The sequence below is a fragment of the Giraffa tippelskirchi genome, chromosome 11, assembly GCF_054371585.1.
Source record: "Giraffa tippelskirchi isolate mGirTip1 chromosome 11, T2T-mGirTip1v1.2.pri, whole genome shotgun sequence".
Lineage (NCBI taxonomy): Eukaryota > Metazoa > Chordata > Mammalia > Artiodactyla > Giraffidae > Giraffa > Giraffa tippelskirchi.
This window is the reverse complement of record NC_137285.1, coordinates 120,488,491-120,507,610: the sequence shown is the minus strand read 5'-3', so window position 1 is coordinate 120,507,610 and position 19,120 is coordinate 120,488,491. Positions and strand designations below refer to the sequence as shown.

The following is a 19,120-nucleotide window of genomic DNA, read 5'->3' as shown; positions in this document are numbered from 1 at the left end:
TTTTATACATGGTAGTATATTTATGTCTATGATACTCTCTCAATTCATCCCACCCTCTCCTTACCCTCCCGCTCTGTCCGCAGACCTATTCTTTATGTCTGCATCTCTATTTCTGCCCTGAAAAATAGGTTCCATTTTTCTAAATATATTTCACATATATGTGTTAACATGAGTGCTTTTAAAAACTCTCTTCCATTTAGTAAGACTTTCATCTTCCATACACATTTAAGAAAAACTGTAACAAACATTCCTCTGAAAATCTCGCTGGAGTGTTTCTTGAAAGTACATTGAATTTATCAATTAATTTGTGAAGAACTGACATCTTTAAAATGTTCATATGTTCTTTTCCACATACATTCTTTTCTCTACTTTCAGGGTGTAAAAGTAAAGTGGAAGTTTCACTTAAATAACAGCATAATTTTTAAATTATGTCCTTAAAGGTCTTGTGTATTTTTTATGATGTCAATTTCTACATATTAATAAATTCCTCCTATGGTAAGTGGCATGTTTATTTCTAATATTTTTGGATAATTTTTGCTGGTATAAAAAAAACTATTGAAGGACTTCCCTGGTGGTCCAGTGGTAAAGAATCCTCCTTCCAATGTAAGGATGGGTTTGATCCCCTATCATAGAACTAAGACCCCACATGCCTGGATCAACTAAGCCCATGCACTACAACTAGAGAAGCCCATGCTCAGCAATGAAGACCCAGTGCAGCCAAAATTTTTTTTTAAATAGGAAAAAAGAAAACTACTAATTTTTTCAAGTTTATCTTATCTTTGGACATCTTATTGAATATATAACTAATTCTAAAAAATGTTCATTGTTTTAAATTATTATACCATATAAAAATATAAAAATCAGGTTAATTTAATCATTTTATTCTGATCCTTAAAATCCCTTTTTCTTCCCTGATATATTTTGTGGGTTAGGACTTCATCTTTTACATTGAACTGTAACATGATAAGGGCATTCAGCTGTGTTCCTTTTGGTACATTGCCCTTCGTAAAAGGGGGCTGCCTCCTCCAATGTTATGCACCCTCCCTGAGGCAACCCCCATCCAATGACTAGTTGATGAGAGAAGAAAAAGGCCTGGCACACAAACCTCAGTTTGGAAAACTCTGAAGATGAAGGTGAAAGTTGCTCAGTCGTGCCCGACTTTTTGTGACTCCATGGACTGTAGCCCACCAGGCTCCTCTGTCTATAGAATTCTCCAGGCAGAATACTAGAGTGGGTTGCCATTCCCTTCTCCAGGGGATCTTCCTGACCCAGGGATCAAACCTATGTCTCCTGTATTGCAGGCAGATTCTTTACCATCTGAGCCATCAGGAAAGATCCAGAAAACTCTGAAAGGCCATCCCAATCTTCCTTTAGAGTGGTTATGTGAGTTCTTGCTTTTGTTTTCTCAGATATTTATGAGTAGTTTCCACACAAGGATTCATTGATCAGTACTCTGTTGAATACTTTAAGGGAACCCCTCTGTAGATTTTTGGAGTTCTCCTTCTAGGCAGTTCTTTTTTCTCCAGTACTCTGCCCCGTGAATTCTTAGCTGCCTTAGGCTCCCCTGACTCCCATGTCCTCAACACAGGAAGACTGTCAGGCTACACTTAAGTTCACCCTCCCTTTGACATGATCTGTAACTCCTCCTCAGAATGCTGCAACAATCTTTCTCTAGTAAAAGGGACTTAGCTCATTTACTTCCCATCTCTATTGCCTAATGTCCAATGCCTTCAGAACCATTGTTTCATATATTTTTGTCCAGTTTTGTTGTTGTTTCAAGCGAGAGGATAAACCTTGACTTTGCTCCATATTTACAAACTAAAGTCCCTCTTAACTATGTATAATCATACTGAACAAGCAGATGAAAACACCATCCCACTTCTGAGACCTCCCTGGGTTCAGGGCTGGATTTATGACTGCATAAACCCTCTACCCTCCCCACAGCCAGAGGAGACATGTTTTACATCTGAAGACTTAGTATCTTAAGGGGACTATGCACCACAATAAAAGGGGATATACTTCTGGGGGAACCTGAAGTTAGAGTGATTTGGGAGCTCTAAAATATAGCCAGGAAATTTGAAGAAAATAGATTTTAGGACTGGAGGAAGGGCAGTGAGATTGTAAAAATGTGAAATCAAGTGAGATGTGACTAATTCAGGACCTTCAAGATTAAGGACGGCACTTAGATTTATTTTTAAGTGGAAAATCTATGAAAATTTTCTTCCTTGTATATACGGACAATAGTATGTGTACTCAGAATTAATATGAGTGTCTCAGGAAAAAGCATGCAACTATAAATCTTTTATTCATGGAGTCAAAGGGCTAAGTAAAGACGATTGCATGACCAGGCCTCCAGGTCAACTGTGTTTGACTCTGGGGAAACAGTCTCTATCTTCACTCATAAGAAGATAATTTTAGGCCAATATTCCTTGAACAACCAAGGTTAGAGATAATAAAACCCACAGAAGTGTCAGCATGAAATACAGTCATTTTTCTCTCCTTCTCACATACACAATTGTTAATCAAGTTTTGCTCATTCTTTAAAGAAATTCCTCTGAAATACTTTCTAAATATGTTTTCATGCTTTTTGCAAAGAAATCAAGCAGCCCCCCCACCAGCTCTCCAGCTTTCACCAGTTTTTTTTTTTAAATACTCTAACACCATAGAGTATACATCTTTTCATCCAGTATTTGTAGTTTACTAGTCAAGAGACAATTCAAAAACAAAGATCGTATTTGTTGAAAGCAATGTACTAGTACTGTCTACGTTTCAAAGGCCTTTAAGAATTTTGGAATCTATTCACTGGAACCAGTGTTTGAGGACCTCTTAATAGAGTGGCCCTTGCTTTCATTCTATGGAATTTTTGCAAATAAGAATTATATCTGACCTCTAGGAAAGCCTATAGGATAAGCCCAAACCCTAAGTTCCCTACTACCAATGTAAATAATGACACCTCTGCCTACCAACTACAATAATATATTATGTTTTCTCACCCATTTTCACCAGATTGTGACATCCAGAAATTTAACCATATGCCATACTTATACTCTCCTCTTGAGTGGAGCTCCAGACTAGATGGTACATGGTTTTAAGTAAACAGAATGTCCCCATAAACCACCACACTTAGTTTATCCATTTCCCACATACTGGTCTTCTCATTCCCCAGTTCTACCTCCACTTGGGTCCTCAGTATCCGCCCTTTCCATGAAGAGTTTCCATAAAGCTTTTGAGGATTCTGTTGGGCCTAAACAGTACCATTATGAATATTAACCTTTTGTAACAGAAGCTGGAACAGTCATGATGAGATAAAGATGGTGATCTCTCTGAGCTCTGTGCCTCTGCTTAGCTCTTCCTGATTCTCAAGGGAGAGGATCTAGAGAGAATATACTTATTAGCTGCAGGTTCACAAAATCCTTCCAGAGATCATGGCCTGAAGAGCAGAACTAGAGCTTCAATTGTATCTAAGAAAAGAGTGCTGTGTCTTGGAAGGCTCTGGAGTCAGAGAGACCTGCACTTGTATTAATGCTTTACCACTCACCAGATGTGACCTTTGTCAATATTTTTCCATAAATTATTGTTTTCTAATACATAAAGTGGAATAGTAATCCCTGTCCTGCAGTATTGTTATGAAGGTGAGATTATTTAAATATATAATACTTAGATACAAAGTTAGGTACCTAAGAATATTAGTTACCCACTCTATGCCAATGAATTTTGATACCAGAAGGACAGAAACTGGGTAGGAAATGTTCACTATCAAGCATTATTTTGCTTTCTGGAATCACAAATCCTGAAATAGAAACAGAGGAAATAGTAATAGGTGTTTCCACAGAAAGCCTTCTTCTGTGTGTTTAAAACCCCCTCCGCAACAACTTCTGAAACCCCTGCTTTAACTCTTTGGTTTGAAGCCCATATATAATAGGGTTCAAGGCAGGGGGTATGAGGTGATGAAGGATATTGAGCAGGATCAGGATGTCCATGGGGACCCTCTTTCTGGCCACATTTGTCAACACCACAACCAGAAGGATGGTGCTGAAGAAGAGAATGAGGATGAAGTGGGAGCCACACGTGCTCAGAGCCTTGACAGCAGCCCCCTCGCTCCTGAACTTGAACACGGCTCTTAAGATGAAGATATAGGAGATGAAGATGAGGATGAAATCTGAGCCTAGTAAAGTCCAACCAGCCACAAACTGATAGATTCTGTTCACAGTGATACTGTCACATGAGAGCCTGGACACAGACATGTTGGCACAGATGCAGTTCTCAATGACATTTTTCCCACAATAGCGGAGCCGGGCAGAGAGAATAGGAACAGGTGAAAGCAGCAAAGCATTCCGAGCTATGATGAAAGCACTAGCCTTGGCCACAAATTGGTCAGAGATGATGGATGAGTATCGTAATGGGTGGCAGATGGCCACATAACGGTCATAGGCCATGACCACGAATGTGCAGGACTCCATGGGGAGGAAAGTATTCATGATGAACATCTGGAGGAAGCAGGCAGAGAAGCTGATGGACCTGAGGTCAAACCAGAAGATGGCCAGGACCTTGGGGATGACAGTGAGGCAGAGCACCATGTCCAGCAGGGAGAGGAGGCTGAGCAGGTAGTACATGGGCTCGTGCAGAGAGGCCTCCAGCCGGATGGTGATCAGGAGGGTGGCGTTGGCCCCCATGGACAGAAGAAAGAGGAAGCTGAAGGGTAGGGCCAGCCAGTGTTGCCAACTCTGGTAGTTAGGGAAGCAGACGAGGAGGAATTCGGAGACTGGAACAGAGGAGTAGTTGCTGGGTGAAGTCATGAGGTAAATCCTAAACTGAGGAGATTTTACTTGGGTTTATGTATGGTAAGGTACAGGAATTAGGTCAATAAAAAACAACACTCTCAAAATGTTCTCTAGCACTTACTCATCCAGAAAACTGATGAGCTATAGAAGAACAATCCCAAATAAAGGCAAAGTTTTCTAAAGATACATATTAATGGTGGGAGAGCTTGGCAAATTATTGCCAAAGTTAAATGGAAAAGCAATAAGACAAAGAAGCCACAAGATTTAGAAGAAAATAAGAAGAATCACTGCATTAAAACATACTGTAAAGCTATAAAAAAGTTTCCAAGTGACACTGACCAAAGCAAATTGGCTAATTACGGATCCCGTAAGCCAGAAATGCTCACTAGTTTACAGATTAATCTATAATTTATAAAGATGTCAGAAAATCACATTTAACTATAGATCTTTTCAGTGAGTATTGCTGACATAATTTATTAGACAGTAGTTTAAAAAATTAGTTTTTCCTCACTTTTTAGTCACACACCAAAGTAAATTAGAGATGGAAAAATTTATACTCTCAATTCTATCATCATGAGTACTCAGCCACTTCAGTAGTGTCTGACTCTTTGCAACCCTATGGACTGTAGCCCACCAGTCTCCTCGGTCCAAGGGGTTCTCCAGGCAAGAATACTGGAGTGGGTTGCCATTCCCTGCTCCAGGGGGTCTTCCTGACCCAGGGATCAGACCCGTGTCTCATGTCTCCTGCATTGGCAGGCAGATTCTTTACCATTAGCACCATCTGGGAAGCATCCCCCAGTCTGTAACATACCCTTTACAAATCCTAGTTTCTGATCCATCTACTTCTTTGTCCTCATTCCTTCCTTACATCATAGAGAACTATTGTAATTAAGTTCATCCCTCAGCTACCTGGATTTCACTGAGAAGAGTGTACTTAGTGTAAAGGGTAATAAAGGAGGGGATAAGAAGGAATAAGCACAGAGAAAAAAAGGATCAGATGCCTGGATGTACTGTCAGGTAGAAGTATAGAAACAAATTTAAGTTGACGTTTTTATATATTCAGGTGATAAGAATGATTAAAAACAAACTCTCTACTTGAAGAAGTAACAGTAATCAGAGGGAAAATGATAATTACTCTATGCTTTGCTCTGGTTCAACAACGCTTATAACACTGTGTGTGGTTCAGTGCACCTTGATTTAAAGGATGTTTTTTGAGACGTTACCACTTAGAAGACTTCCAGGATAACAGGGTCTTAAGAACTCATAATGAGGGACAATTTAGGAAAGTGAAGATATTTTGTGTGATGTAAACATACCATTGACTTTTAAGAGGAAGAGAAAAACTAAGACCACTAAGGAGAAAAATTACAGAGAAATCTGTTTCTGTTGAATGTGAATCCTGTATAATCATTAGAGGAGACTTTTTTGTTAACATTACTCTGCTGGAACATGTTGGGTAAAGGCAATAATCAAATCTCCTCACCAGCTTCCTCACTGAACTCATGGGCTCGGTGCCCAATGTCATATGAAACTCCAAACAATATCCCATCCTTTCTTTTTCTAAAGTCCCTTAGACTGCTTTTCTGGGCAAGCCAAACAGATTTTAGTCACATACTTGAATGAAATTCCCAGCCATAGGATCCCTTGTGTGTAATGATATGGGATTGCTGAGACTATAGAAGATCATTCTCTTCCAAAAGGAACATAGAATTTCTGAATTTCACCCATCCAGTACCACCAGCCTTTCTCTTCTGTTATCAAGGGAGCCATTATTAGAATGAGAATGTCTCCCATTCTGAGTCTTTCGACGACTCAGCTCCTGCAGGTCCAACACAGCCTTGCTTCCCTCCCTTAGCCCTGAAACTCACAGATGATGCAACAGATTGGCTCCCAATTAAAACATCAATTGGCCTGCATCCAGTAACCAGACTGAAACTGCTTCCTTGGCTCTGCTGAAAAAGTGTAGAGGGTTTTATGACCTGCAGTCAGTTCTTCACACTGTTCTATCCCCTCCTCCAAGCCAGCTGGGAGCAGTGGTAGTTTGGGATACTGGGACCCTGGGGCTGGTGATGAGCTGGATCTCCTGGGAACCTTCATCTTACCTTGTGTTAAGGTGCCACTAGATGGTAGTTAAAAGGTGGGAAACAGGACTTGAAACTAACTTGAAGTTAAAATCTATATCTATCTGTTTGACTCCACAGATCATCTTCTTAAATATTTCTTTATGCCACTTTCAGCATTCTGAAATGTTATATTGAAATGTTCCAAAATTTCTTAATGACGCTATACTGTTTCCTGCTTTTTTATATTATCCTGAATTCAATTCTGCTATTTGTTATCTGCCTGAATTGGGGCAGCTAATTTATCCTATGTAAACCTCAGTCATTCAATATGTGTTTATTTATTATTATCAACCAGTTTTCCAGTAGTAGAATAGTCACAAGAATAAAAAGATGAATAAAGTAGTTAAGGTCTCTGCCCTCATCAAGATTCCATTACAGTATTTACATTACATTATGGTATCAGAACTCTCCCATTGTTCATAAAACCAGTTCTCATAACATGTACTACTCAAGACTACACATAAACTGGACAGTTACTTTCGGTGAGCTTAGATCCACATTTATTTTGTTTCTCATTAATGTGTTTCACACAGTATTTGGAATGTAATAGAATCAACATATTTTTTACCTAATTAATTAATTCAAGGTCATATATAATCTGACTCCTTCCTACCTCGTCAGTGTATTTTGAACCACTTCTCCGAGTGGGTAATTATTTCAGTGACAGATATCATTGAATATCTCTTGGGGGTTTGTGATAAAAATCAATCAGATTCATTGCCCGATTTTTATTTTTTCTTCACCAAACAGAAAAAGAAAGAGGGAAGGGAAGGGTAGAATTTCTTTGAAAAAGGAAAGACTATACCTTGAGAATTCCTAATCTCAAGTCTGCACTTATGATGTTTGGGGGCTTGAAGTCACATAATTTGTGTATCCTATAATCTCATAGGTAAATTATTAATTTTGTCAGCTTAAAATTGTTTGTGTTGTTCCTTTATTATCCTTCTGCTCTTTAGTATGGCCTGTGTAATAACTTTTTCGATCATTATATTGATTCTTTGTGCTTCTCTCTTTTTCTTTGATAAATCTTTCCAAGGCTTTATTAACATTATTAATCTTTACACAGAATCAACTTTGTTCTTTTGATTTGTTGATTTTTTTTCTATTGTTTCTGCTTTCACTATTATTGATTCAGGTCTTATCTACTGATTTTTTACTCCTGTTTACCTTGGGCTTAATTTATTCTTTTTTTTCTAAATTCTTAAGTTGTCAACTTAGATAATTGACATTAAATCTTCATTCTTTCTTAATATAAACATTTGAAACTATAATTGTTCTTCTAATTTCTCTATAACTGCACTCCATAACTTTTACTATGTGTCATTATCAATTAGTTTGAAATAATTTCTAACATTCTCTCTGATGTCTTATCTGAGCCATGGATTATTTAGATGTGTTTCAATTTGCAAGTCCTTGGGATTTATCATAACATCTTATTGTTTTCCAATTTAATTATGTTAGTTTTTTTCTTTTGAAATTTATTGAGACATAATTTATGACTCAGCACAAAAATGTACCCTGTCCCTCACCGCATTTTCCAACCTTCCTGTAACATTATCAGCCTCTCCCAAAGAAAGTGAAAGACACCCGCTGCTGCCTATCAAGGAAGAACCTTATTTCCTCAACTTCCACTTTCATGGAAGAAGGCTTTTTTACTCACTACAAGGAGAAATAATAAGAGCGAATACTTTTGCTCTGTCTTCCCCTCTCTCCACTCCTTGTCTTGCTTTTCCATATGAGAAGTAGGATCACTAATACAACTGGACAGATATTGTCACAAGCAGTGGATGGGGTTATTGTATCTCAAGAGTAGGAAATATGTTCCAGGTTCTGTTTTACCACCTGCCTGGGGGATCTGTAAGGACAGCAGTGGCCTCTCCTTGATCATACTCAAATATCATAAACTCACCAATAGAAGAGCCTGTGACCTGCTTTTTCTTTTTCTTTTTATTAATGCATTCTGCTAGGACTCCATCCTTTAATGGGAATTCTGCAAATCTCCTTGCAGATGATAAAGTATTTGTACTTGGAGCCAATTTTCACATTTAATGTCTCTGGGCACAGGAGGGGGCAGGGAATAAGAAAAGATCCTAATATCCAAAATTAAGGGAATGAGGTTGATAGCTTCCTCTTTGTCCTCTGCTCCCACATACATCTTCCAATCATGACTTACCTACCAGACAGATATGCATATGAAATGTATTCTTTTCAATCATGTCTGACTCTTTGCAACCCTTTGAACTGTATCCCACCAGGCTCCTTTGTCCATGGGATTTTTCAGCAAAAATACAAGAGTGAATTGCCATGTCCTCCTCCAGGGGATCTTCTCGACCCAGGGATCAAACTCACATCTCCTTAGTCTCCTGCATTACAGGTGGATTCCTTACCCCTGAGCCATTAACTATTGTTACTTTAATTCTTCTTTTATTCTTTGTGGCACTTCTCTACTGCTAGAAATGCATAGGGGTTAAGGAGTGATAAATTTGCACTTTTAACTTCCAATAGCACACTTGAGCTTCTTTCTCTCAAGGGGCACCCTGTCTGTCAGGTGAGAGCATCTAATTCTAGGATGGGAGATCTGTCTTCCCAGTCCTGAACAGAAAATCACAATAAAAGTTAGTAAAAGGAAAAACAAAGCATTCATTGCAGAGGTATCAAGTTTGTGCATTAATTGAATCTAATATTACAAATAATTATTGAGGACATTTGTTGTGTTGAGGAATAAGTCAGACACTTCGTATTGAGAAGTAATGAAACATAGAAGGCTCTTGTCTTCTTGGAGTCAAGCATAGCATGAAAGATATATACAACAAAAGAATATCATGGACTTTAACTAAAATTATAATAATTCTGATTGAAGATCTTGAATTGACAACATTATTCACTTCTTCTCTTTCTCTCTCAAAGTTATCTTTTTTCTTTTTACATCTCCAGACTTGTTTGTCTTTATCCAGAAAATTCTACCTTTTGGCCAACTTTGCCCATTTCCCTGACCCCCATACTCCATGTCTATCAACCACCAACTCTTTCTCTGTGTCTATGAGTTCAGCTTTTAAGATTCTACATGTAAGAACATACAGTATTTGTCTTTCTCTGACTGACTTATTTTCTTCAGCATAATGCTCTCAAGTTCCATTCATGTAGTTACAAAAGGTTGGATTTTCTTCTTTCCACAGCTAAATATTAGATATACATATAGTACATATACCGCATTTTCATTATCTATTCTTCTGTCAAGGAATGCTTAGGTTGCTTCATGGATATTGTAAATCATGCTGCAATGAACATGGGTGTGCAGATATCTATTTAAGACAGAGATTTCATTTCCTTTAGTTATAGCCGGCAGTGGGATTGCTGGATTATATGTAGTCCTAGCTTTAACATTTTGAGGAACCTCCATAATGCTTTCCATACTGGCTGCACCAGTCCACATTACTGACAGTGCACAGGATTTCCTCTTCTCCCTGTCCGCCCCAGCTCTTGCTCTCTCTTGTCTTCTTGATGATAGATTTCAGCAAGTATAAAGTGAGTGATACTTCATAGTGGTTTCAATTTGCATTTCCCTGATAATTAGTGATATGGAACACCTTCTCATGTAACTGTTAGCCATTTGGATGTCTTCTTTGGGAAAATATCTATTCAATTCCTTGGCCTATTTTTAATCAGATGGTTTGTTTTTTGTTTTTGTTTTGTTTTGCTATTGAGCTGTATGAGGTTTTATGCAATTAGATATGAACCCCTTATAAGATATACATTTTGAAAATATTTTCCTTGGTTCCATAGGTTGCCTTTTCATTTAGTTCCTGATTTCCTTTGTTTTGCAGAAGCTTTTTAGTTTGATGTAGTCCTACTTGTTTATTTTGGCCTTTGTTGACTTTGCTTTTGACGTCAAATCCAAAAATTATTGCCAATACTGATGTTGAGGAGTTTACCCCTTGTGTTTTCATTTGAATTTTTATGGTTTCAGGCCTGCAGATCATTTTGAGTTGATTTTTGTGTGTTGTGTAAAATAGGGATCCAATTCCATTCTTCTGCATGTGGTTATCCAGTTTTTCCAACACTATATGTTAAAAAGACTATTCTCTTTCCATTGCTTATTCTCAGCTCCTTTGTTGTAAATTAACTGACCACTGTGCATGAGTTTACTTCTGTTACTTTATCTGTTCTGTGCTATTGATATATGGTCTGTTCTTATGACAATATCATGTTGTTTCGATAACTATAGATTTGTAATATAATATTAAATATAATGAGTAAAGAAACATAAAAATAATGCAGTAACAGTATTAGGATATGGGGAAGTATAACTGTTTCACATACTTTAAGATTTTTCTGGAATTCAAAAGTCAGAATGGATTGAATTTATAGTAAAGCCAGAATGAAAAACCCTGGAAACCAGTGTATGTATGGAGTGTAGAATTATGAGTTAGAGAAAGAGGAATTGGAAAAGCTAAAGCTTGGTGTGAAGATGGGAAGTATTCTTATTAAGAGATCCAGGGAATACTCTAGGCTTAGAATAAATAGAAATGATAATAGAAATGGAAGACAAGTCTTCAGTGGATTGATGAGGAAATTATTCTCATATTGAACCGCATAGAGCCTATGAATGTGTTTAGTGTCCTGTGCACACAAAGTAACAAGGAAACCAGCTCCCTTTATAAATAAAGAGGATGCTGTTCTATCTCAAAATCCTGTCATTTCTGTGGGGCTGGATGAAGAGGATCAGAGTCAACTGATTCTATCTCAGAGTCAATTCTGAGATAGTGTCAGTACTCAAGGTTAGAAATAGAGAAAAAGTATGGAAAAACAGTCCACTGATCAGCAAAATACACGATAGCATCACTGGCTTCAGATATAAAACTTCTCTACTTCAGCAAAAGAAGAAACTCAGTGCACTTTTTCATTTTTCTCTTGACACAGCCTAAAGGGAATTCTGCCTGTGAGCAAATGACCTATAGAGTGCTACCATCAGGGCACAGGGGCTGTGACATTCACAGCCTCTGAGGAAACTCACACCATCTACCCAAACCAGTTTATTTTCATCAGTGAACAGACAGATAAGCGTAAGAATACAAAGTTTTGTGGAAAACTAGCAAGAAAAGAAAGGGCAATGCTAAATAAGCATAAAAACTAATCCAGTAGAAAAAAAACTAATCCACTAGAGCCAAAAAGTGAAAAAAAATAGATATAAAAAAAGTAATAATTATTTTGGTATCCTTTTTAATGCATCTTTGAGATGGTAGAAAAGTAAAGGAATCTAAATCAGCAGAGGAGATAAGAAAGTTAAATGCAAAAGGAGAGGGTAGGATGATGAGAGAACAGCACTGAAACATATACATTACCACATGTATAATAGATAGCCAGTGGGAGTTTGATGTACCACACGGAGAACCCAAAGCCAACGCTCTGTGATGGCCTGGAGGTGTTGGATGGGGAGAGCGGAAGAAGTTTCAAGAGAGAGGAGACATTTGTACACCTAATGCTTATTCATGCTGATGTGTGACAAAAACCACCACAATATTGTAAAGTAATTATTCTCTAATTTAAAAAAGAAAGCCAAAGCTACCATTTGACTGAATGCCCATACAATTTAACTATTTTAATATTTTAATAATATTGATAAATATCTAACATTGATGACCAAGGTAAACAGAAAAAACACAAATAAACACTGCTAGGAATTAAATAGGGGATATAGTACAGACACCGTGGAAAATAAAATATAAGAAGAAAATGACATAAACAGTTCTCTGATAATAAATTTGAATAAGCACAAAATAAATGCATTTTACCCAAACAAAACCTTGCAAACATTTTTAAAGAAAATTCTAGAAGACATACGTATCCTACTGGAAAGATCTAAAACAAAAACATATTTTTAGGTTTTAGTTACTAGCTCCAACAAAAATTCCCCAGAGTACAATGGCTTAAATCACCTACAAGTCCATTTCTGTCACAGGTTTAAGTCAGGTTTGGTGGCCCAGAGAGCAATAGGACACAAGCTCTTCAATAATGTTCCTCTGCCTTCTTCAACACGCATTTCCATCTTTTGATGCAAGGAAACTCCTTCACATCCGCCTTCCAAGTATCAGAAAATGGTACAAATGAAAGAGAGAGGAAATTACTCCTTGTATAATCTACTCAAACTAAGTACCTCTTACTTTGTTTCCAAATGAGTGTGATACACATTATCAAAGCAGTTGCTTTCCAATAGATGTGATACAGCATAGCTCGGACTTGCCCAGGACAACTTACCAGAGTTTTAAGTCCTAGACATAGAACCAAGGTGATGAGATTGTGTCATTCCTCCTGCAATAAGAACCCATACCAGTCCTCCCTAACTCACCCACAGTGCCAACCAAATTAAGACTTCATACTCAGCTCTATAACAGAAAACTATTTATTTGGAGTAAAATTTGCCAAAAAAATTAAAAAGAGAGAGAGAACAACTAGAAACACTAACCATTGATTCCACCTTTTCTACCCTGATAGAAACCTATCATCACTAGAGCATCTTACCTCTAAGTAGCAGTGACCCGATATTTTCCAGGACTGAAAAAATTGTGTTACTTTTTAGGAACACAAAATAATTAAGTCCAATCTCAGGGCACCATCCAACAAACAGAGTACAATGCACCAACCGTGACAAACCTCTTGTAAGTTTTGACACAGTTCTTACTAGCGGAAGTGGATGGAGGGCTTACGAACATCACTCCATATCCACATTCCAGAAAGATCTGTTCTTTCAAGCAGCATAACTACTTATACATATATTAGTAAGCCTATTTTTACTAACACCAGATACTAATACATTATATGCTTGTCAGATACTGATAATTACATATTTGCTTTGGTAAATTAAGACATAAAACACATAAATGTATATCCAACACCTGGTTTTATTTCCTCTTTATCCTAGACAAAATTATGGATAAGTTAAAATACAAACAGATATTTTAAAAATAAATTCACTATACACACACACACACACATACACATATGCACATAAAGAGACAGATATTTCCTTGGAAATAGAGATTATATCTTATTACTCTATGGACCTACTATAGTGCCTTCCCATCTTAAGTTTATTTTAAATAAATAAATAACATTCATTTATTTAACATTATTTAACATTTATTTAACATTCTCCCACTACTCTGAGAGAAACTCTGCTGCCACCCAGGAGCGCAATGACCTAGAACTCACACCACTAACTTAGAGGATTTGAAGACACTCTGAAACTAAAACCTGCCAAAAGTTAGGACTTTCCACCCTTATCCCAGATGATCTTGAATGGTCAGTTATTAGGTGAACGCAGAAAAGATGACATATCCAAAGCTATTATCTTTTCTCTAATACTCAAGGTAGCAGTGACTTGATTTCTTCCAAGACTAAAAAAACATTGAAACTTTTTAGGGACTCAAAATAGTTAAGTTCAATATTAGGGCAACATCTGACAAACAGAGAACAAAGCAATTGTGACAATCCTTTTGTAAGCTTTTACCCAGTCCCTGTTAGCAGAGATGGTAGGAGGTCTAATTGACGTCACTAGGTATCCACATTTCAGAAACAGTTTAAGTAGTATAACTGTGTCTACATTTACTGATAAAGCTATGTTTATCAACACCAGACTCTAGCAAATGTTACACTTATGAGACACTAATAAATACATAGCTACTTTTGCTTTGTTAAATTAGTACTTATAAAACACAAATATGTTCACTATTTCTTCCCTTTTTATCTTAAGCAAAAATGTAGGTAAATTAAAACACAATAAAGTTAAAATACAAATAGACCTTTTAAAAAAGAGAAATCACTACACGTGTTTTTTCATTTAAAATAGGGATCATATCACATTATTCCCAGAACCTATTATGTTACCTGTCCCACTTAAGTTTATTTTAAATAAATAGCACCTACCTTGCAGTGAATGGTATGCTCTCACATTGTGGCTGTCTCAAATGCTTTGAGAAAGACTCTTACTACAGAGGAATCTGGTGACCTGAAGCTCACAGCACTTACAAGCTTTAATGACATTCAGAACTAAAACGAGGCAAACATTAGAACTTCCCATACCCACGCCAGGTGTGTTGCCCAGTCATTAGACAGAGATAGGAACAATGGCATATTCAGAGTGATCATCTATTTCCCTATCCTCAAATTCCTCCATCACCAGGTATAGAGAACTGTCAGGATCATGAAAGAAAGAATGGGGAAAATATTTACAAGTTTAGCTCTCCAGGCACATCCCAATCAGCTGTGGAGCCAAGTGTTCATGTTCTTTGCCATGAGACTGTTATGATCACAAACACGTCTCACAATAGCAGTGGACTCTATCCATATGGCCTAGACCAGCCATGGGCTCCTGGCAGCATGGCTGGCAGGAACATCTGAAGAAAATGTTTGGGATGTGTTCAGATCTGTCCTTTTATGTCAAACACCCTGAGTACTCGCTGGCGGATCTGCTGAGTCTTCACCCCATAGACCAGAGGATTGAGTGCAGGTGGCACCAGGAGGTAGAGTGTGGCCAGGAGAACATGGACGTGATGGGGCACCTGCTGGCCAAAGCGGTGAGTGAGGAAGGAGAACATTCCAGGCACATAGAAGACCAGGATGACACAAATATGAGATCCACATGTGCTAAAGGCCTTAAGTCGGGCCTCACCCCCGGGTACCTTCAGCACGGCCTGCAGGATGAGGGCATAGGAAACACCAATGGCCAGGACATCTAGGCCAACCACAAGCAGTGCCACTGCCAGCCCATAGGCTCGGTTCACTGTGCTTTCTGAGCAGGCGAGTTTTACCACAGCCATGTGTTCACAGTAGGCATGGCCTATGACGGTGGCCTGGCAGAAGACAAGTCTCCTCAACAAGATGGGGAAGGGGAGGAGGAGGAGTATCCCCCGCACCAGCACCGCCATCCCAATGCGCCCTATGACCCTGGGATGCAGGATGGTAGAGTGGTGCAGAGGGTGACAAATGGCTACATAGCGATCCAGAGCCATGGCCACAAGTACACCCGACTCCATGGAAGAGAACGCGTGGATGAAGAACATCTGGATCAGACAGACGGTGTACCCAATCTCATGGGCATGAACCAGGAGCACTGCAAGGGTTTTGGGTGCAGTGGAGGAGGCCAGGACCAGGTCAATGCCAGAGAGCATGGCCAGAAAGAGGTACATAGGCTGGTGCAAGGATGGGTCAGTGCAGATGGTGAAGAGGATGGTGACATTGCCCAGCAGGGCAAGGAGGTAAAGGACAGACAGCGGGAGTGCTATCCAGTGCTGGCTTTCCTCTAAACCCGGGATGCCGATCAGGAAAAAGGATGGCTGGATCTGCCTCCAGCTAGAATTACTCAGAGTTATCATCAGTGGCTTGGAAAGGGAAGAGGCAAAAAGAAAATCATAATTTCTCCATTCCTGGTGCATTTTTTTGTCCCCATAACTCTCTATTTCAAACTTTTGCTATGTCTGTCTCTTATCATGATGATTCAGTGCTTTTGAAACTCCCACTTAACAAGAAATACTTATTAAATAGCTACCATGTTTAACTTCTGCAGTGTTAAAACAAAAATCTTTAAACTAGATATGTTTGTGTATGTATGTTTGTCTTAAAAGACAAAAACAGTGTGAAATAATTGTCTTTTCAGTGTAAGAGAGGATTACACACTTGTATTTATGTATTATCAATAAGAGTCAGAAATGATTCAATTCTTGTGGATTATAAATCTATACATCACTTCAACTGTCTTTTTCGTAACTCAATGATAACAAAAAATATTGCCCCCAAACTGTGACCGTGGCAGGTACAAAATCTGAAATGCCTGGTAGGCACATATCTCCCACCTTTTGCTTTCCTTCCAGATTCAAATCCATAAGTAAAGGGACATTTTTCATTGACACCTCCAAGAAAATCTCACAATTTTACAGAACTTCACATTTCAGTGCTGAACATTCTACGCAATGAGAAGTTAATTCTCTCTTAACTACTTCCTTTCTGATACAAGTTTCAACCCCTTTCTCACGTATCAGCTGAGGAGTCAGAGGACAGCTGCGCATTTGTGGAAGGCCACCACCCATTGCTCTGATAGGGGCAGTGTCAGCAGAGCAGCGGGGGAAGATGAAGATCAACTTTAGCTGGCGAAGGAGAAGAGCAGAGACATGTGTCTGAGTACAACCTGCCTCTTCTTTGTACTGTGTTGTTGTGAGTCTAGGGAGAAAGCTGAGAGCTGTTTGTTAAGCATTAATTACTAAAGTAAACAAGAAATCCCTCAATGATTTGTAGAGGAAAAGCAGAAGGGACTTTATTCCCAGGAACCTAACAATGAAGACATATTTAGCTCTCTGGCCAGAAGGCAGACAACAAGTAACAAAATTTGAAGTTGTTCATTCCTAATTATTCGTGTAAATTTAGTCCAAGCAACCTCTCTTCTATGAAGCCTTCCCCAAATCTGTGAGGTAGCCTGGCATGTCTCCTTTACTCTTCTATAAAATCACGTTACTGGCCATGTCATTACAGTGATTACCTTGAACTGTAAAACTCATTAGTGTGTCAGTCCTTAAAAAGTGGGGACTATGCCTTGCTTATGGGCTTTCCTGGTGGCTCAGTGGTAAAGAATCTTTGTGCCAGTACAAGAGACGCAAGTTCGATCTCTGAGTGGGGAAGATACCCTGGAGAAGGAAATGGCAACCCACCCCAGTATTCTTGCCTGGAAAGTCCCACGGACAGAGGATCCTCATGGGCTATAGTCCATGGGATTGCAAAGAGTTGGACATAACTTAGCAAATAAGCATGCATGCATGCCTTGCTTATGGCAGCAGTCACAAGGCAAGTCCCAGAAAGGCCAGAATTTAATTGGTGCCTGGTAATGTTTGGTGAATAAATAAATATCTATATGACTACATTTAAAATAAACAAATGAGTATAAAGCAACCAGGAATTATGAGAACTTGACAAGACAGACCCTGAACTTAAGCGACAGGAATGATGTTGAGGAGGGGGCATCTATGAGACATGGACCGACCAAGCCTCAGTGCTCCTCATCAAGTGATATTCTGGGCGCCTCATGGCAGAAGAACCACACTGAATTGCTCCGCCATAGGAAACTGTAGCAGGATCCTAGGTGTCTGTCAGAAATGAGGAACTCCTCATGGTGGGCAGTTCCAGCGCTGTCTCTGTCACTACAGGCAGGAAGTCTCTTCTGTAGGCTGTGGCCTGTCCCTGCCTCATTAATCTTCTTTACAGTGGTGTGCATTTTATGACAGTAGTAAAGGAAGACGCAGGGACACAGGCAGAGATTAGGCGAGGACACAAAAAGTGTGGGTTCTTGGGGATGACCTACTAGGAGAGAGAAAAATAGAGATCAAACCCTCAGATGTAGAGGTCAAGTGTCAAATCTGAGACACATAAATAATCAATAAAATGACTAGAACAGGGATATCATTCTCTTGACCTCTAGGCTATCTTCTGAAAATGCATGCTTTACAGTCCCAACACGTGTGTGTATGTGTGTGTGTGTGTGTGTGAGCCGCTCAGTCATGTCCGACTCTTTGCAACCCCACCGACTGTAGCCCACCAGGCTTCTCCGTCCATGGGATTCTCCAGGCAAGAATACTGGTCAGTCCTAACATAGAATTGAGCAAGACTTAGCAACATGAAGAGAACGTAGAAAGAGGAGAAAATTCCCAGACTCAAGAAGGAGGGGGCTAGTTCCCATACTTCCCATGGTTTCATATCCTTCAGTTCAGTCGCTCAGTCATGTTTGACTCTTTGCGACCCCATGAACCACAGCACGCCAGGCCTCCCTGTCCATCACCAATTCCCGGAGTCCACCCAAACCCATGTCCATTGAGTCGGTGATGCCATCCAACCATCTCATCCTCTGTTGTCCCCTTCTCCTCCTGCCCTCAATCCTTCCCAGCATTAGGGTCTTTTCCAATGAGTCAACTCTTCGCATGAGGTGGCCAAAGTATTGGAATTTCAGCTTCAACATCAGTCCTTCCAATGAACACTCGGGAGTGATCTCCTCTAGGATGGGCTGGTTGGATCTCCTTGCAGTCCAAGGGACTCTCAAGAGTCTTCTCTAACACCACAGTTCAAAGACATCAATTCTTCAGCCCTCAGCTTTCTTTACAGTCCAACTCTCACATCCATACATGACTACTGGAAAAACCATAACCTTGACTAGATGGACCTTTGTTGGCAAAGTAATGT

At 39.1% G+C, this 19,120-nt stretch overlaps 3 protein-coding genes across 5 annotated transcripts in view; all 3 read right to left on the bottom strand.

The window, feature by feature from the left end:
• The window catches only part of LOC145526129 (olfactory receptor 52E8), an 87,971-nt gene extending 72,803 nt beyond the window's left edge, over positions 1–15,168 (bottom strand). For 2 of the 3 annotated variants that reach the window (XR_014068706.1, XM_081541051.1), the window contains exons 1-2: positions 14,828–15,162; positions 12,845–12,982 (exon numbers count right to left, since the gene is read on the bottom strand). The gene's annotated coding sequence lies outside the window, so the exon portion shown is untranslated. Of the gene's footprint in view, positions 1–12,844; positions 12,983–14,827 lie in introns of all 3 variants that reach the window. The other variant, XR_014068707.1, reaches the window with a different exon arrangement.
• On the bottom strand, positions 3,852–5,391 carry LOC145526126 (olfactory receptor 56A1). Its single transcript, XM_081541048.1, has one exon. The coding sequence runs from the start codon at positions 4,794–4,796 to the stop codon at positions 3,852–3,854; it is 945 nt and encodes a 314-aa protein (XP_081397174.1). The 5' UTR covers positions 4,797–5,391.
• An 83-nt stretch (positions 15,169–15,251) lies between the features above and the next one.
• Positions 15,252–18,746, bottom strand: LOC145527971 (olfactory receptor 52L1-like). The gene has a single exon (XM_081546526.1). It carries the CDS (start codon positions 16,333–16,335, stop codon positions 15,322–15,324), a length of 1,014 nt encoding a protein of 337 aa, XP_081402652.1. The 5' UTR covers positions 16,336–18,746; the 3' UTR covers positions 15,252–15,321.
• Positions 18,747–19,120: the final 374 nt, after the last annotated feature.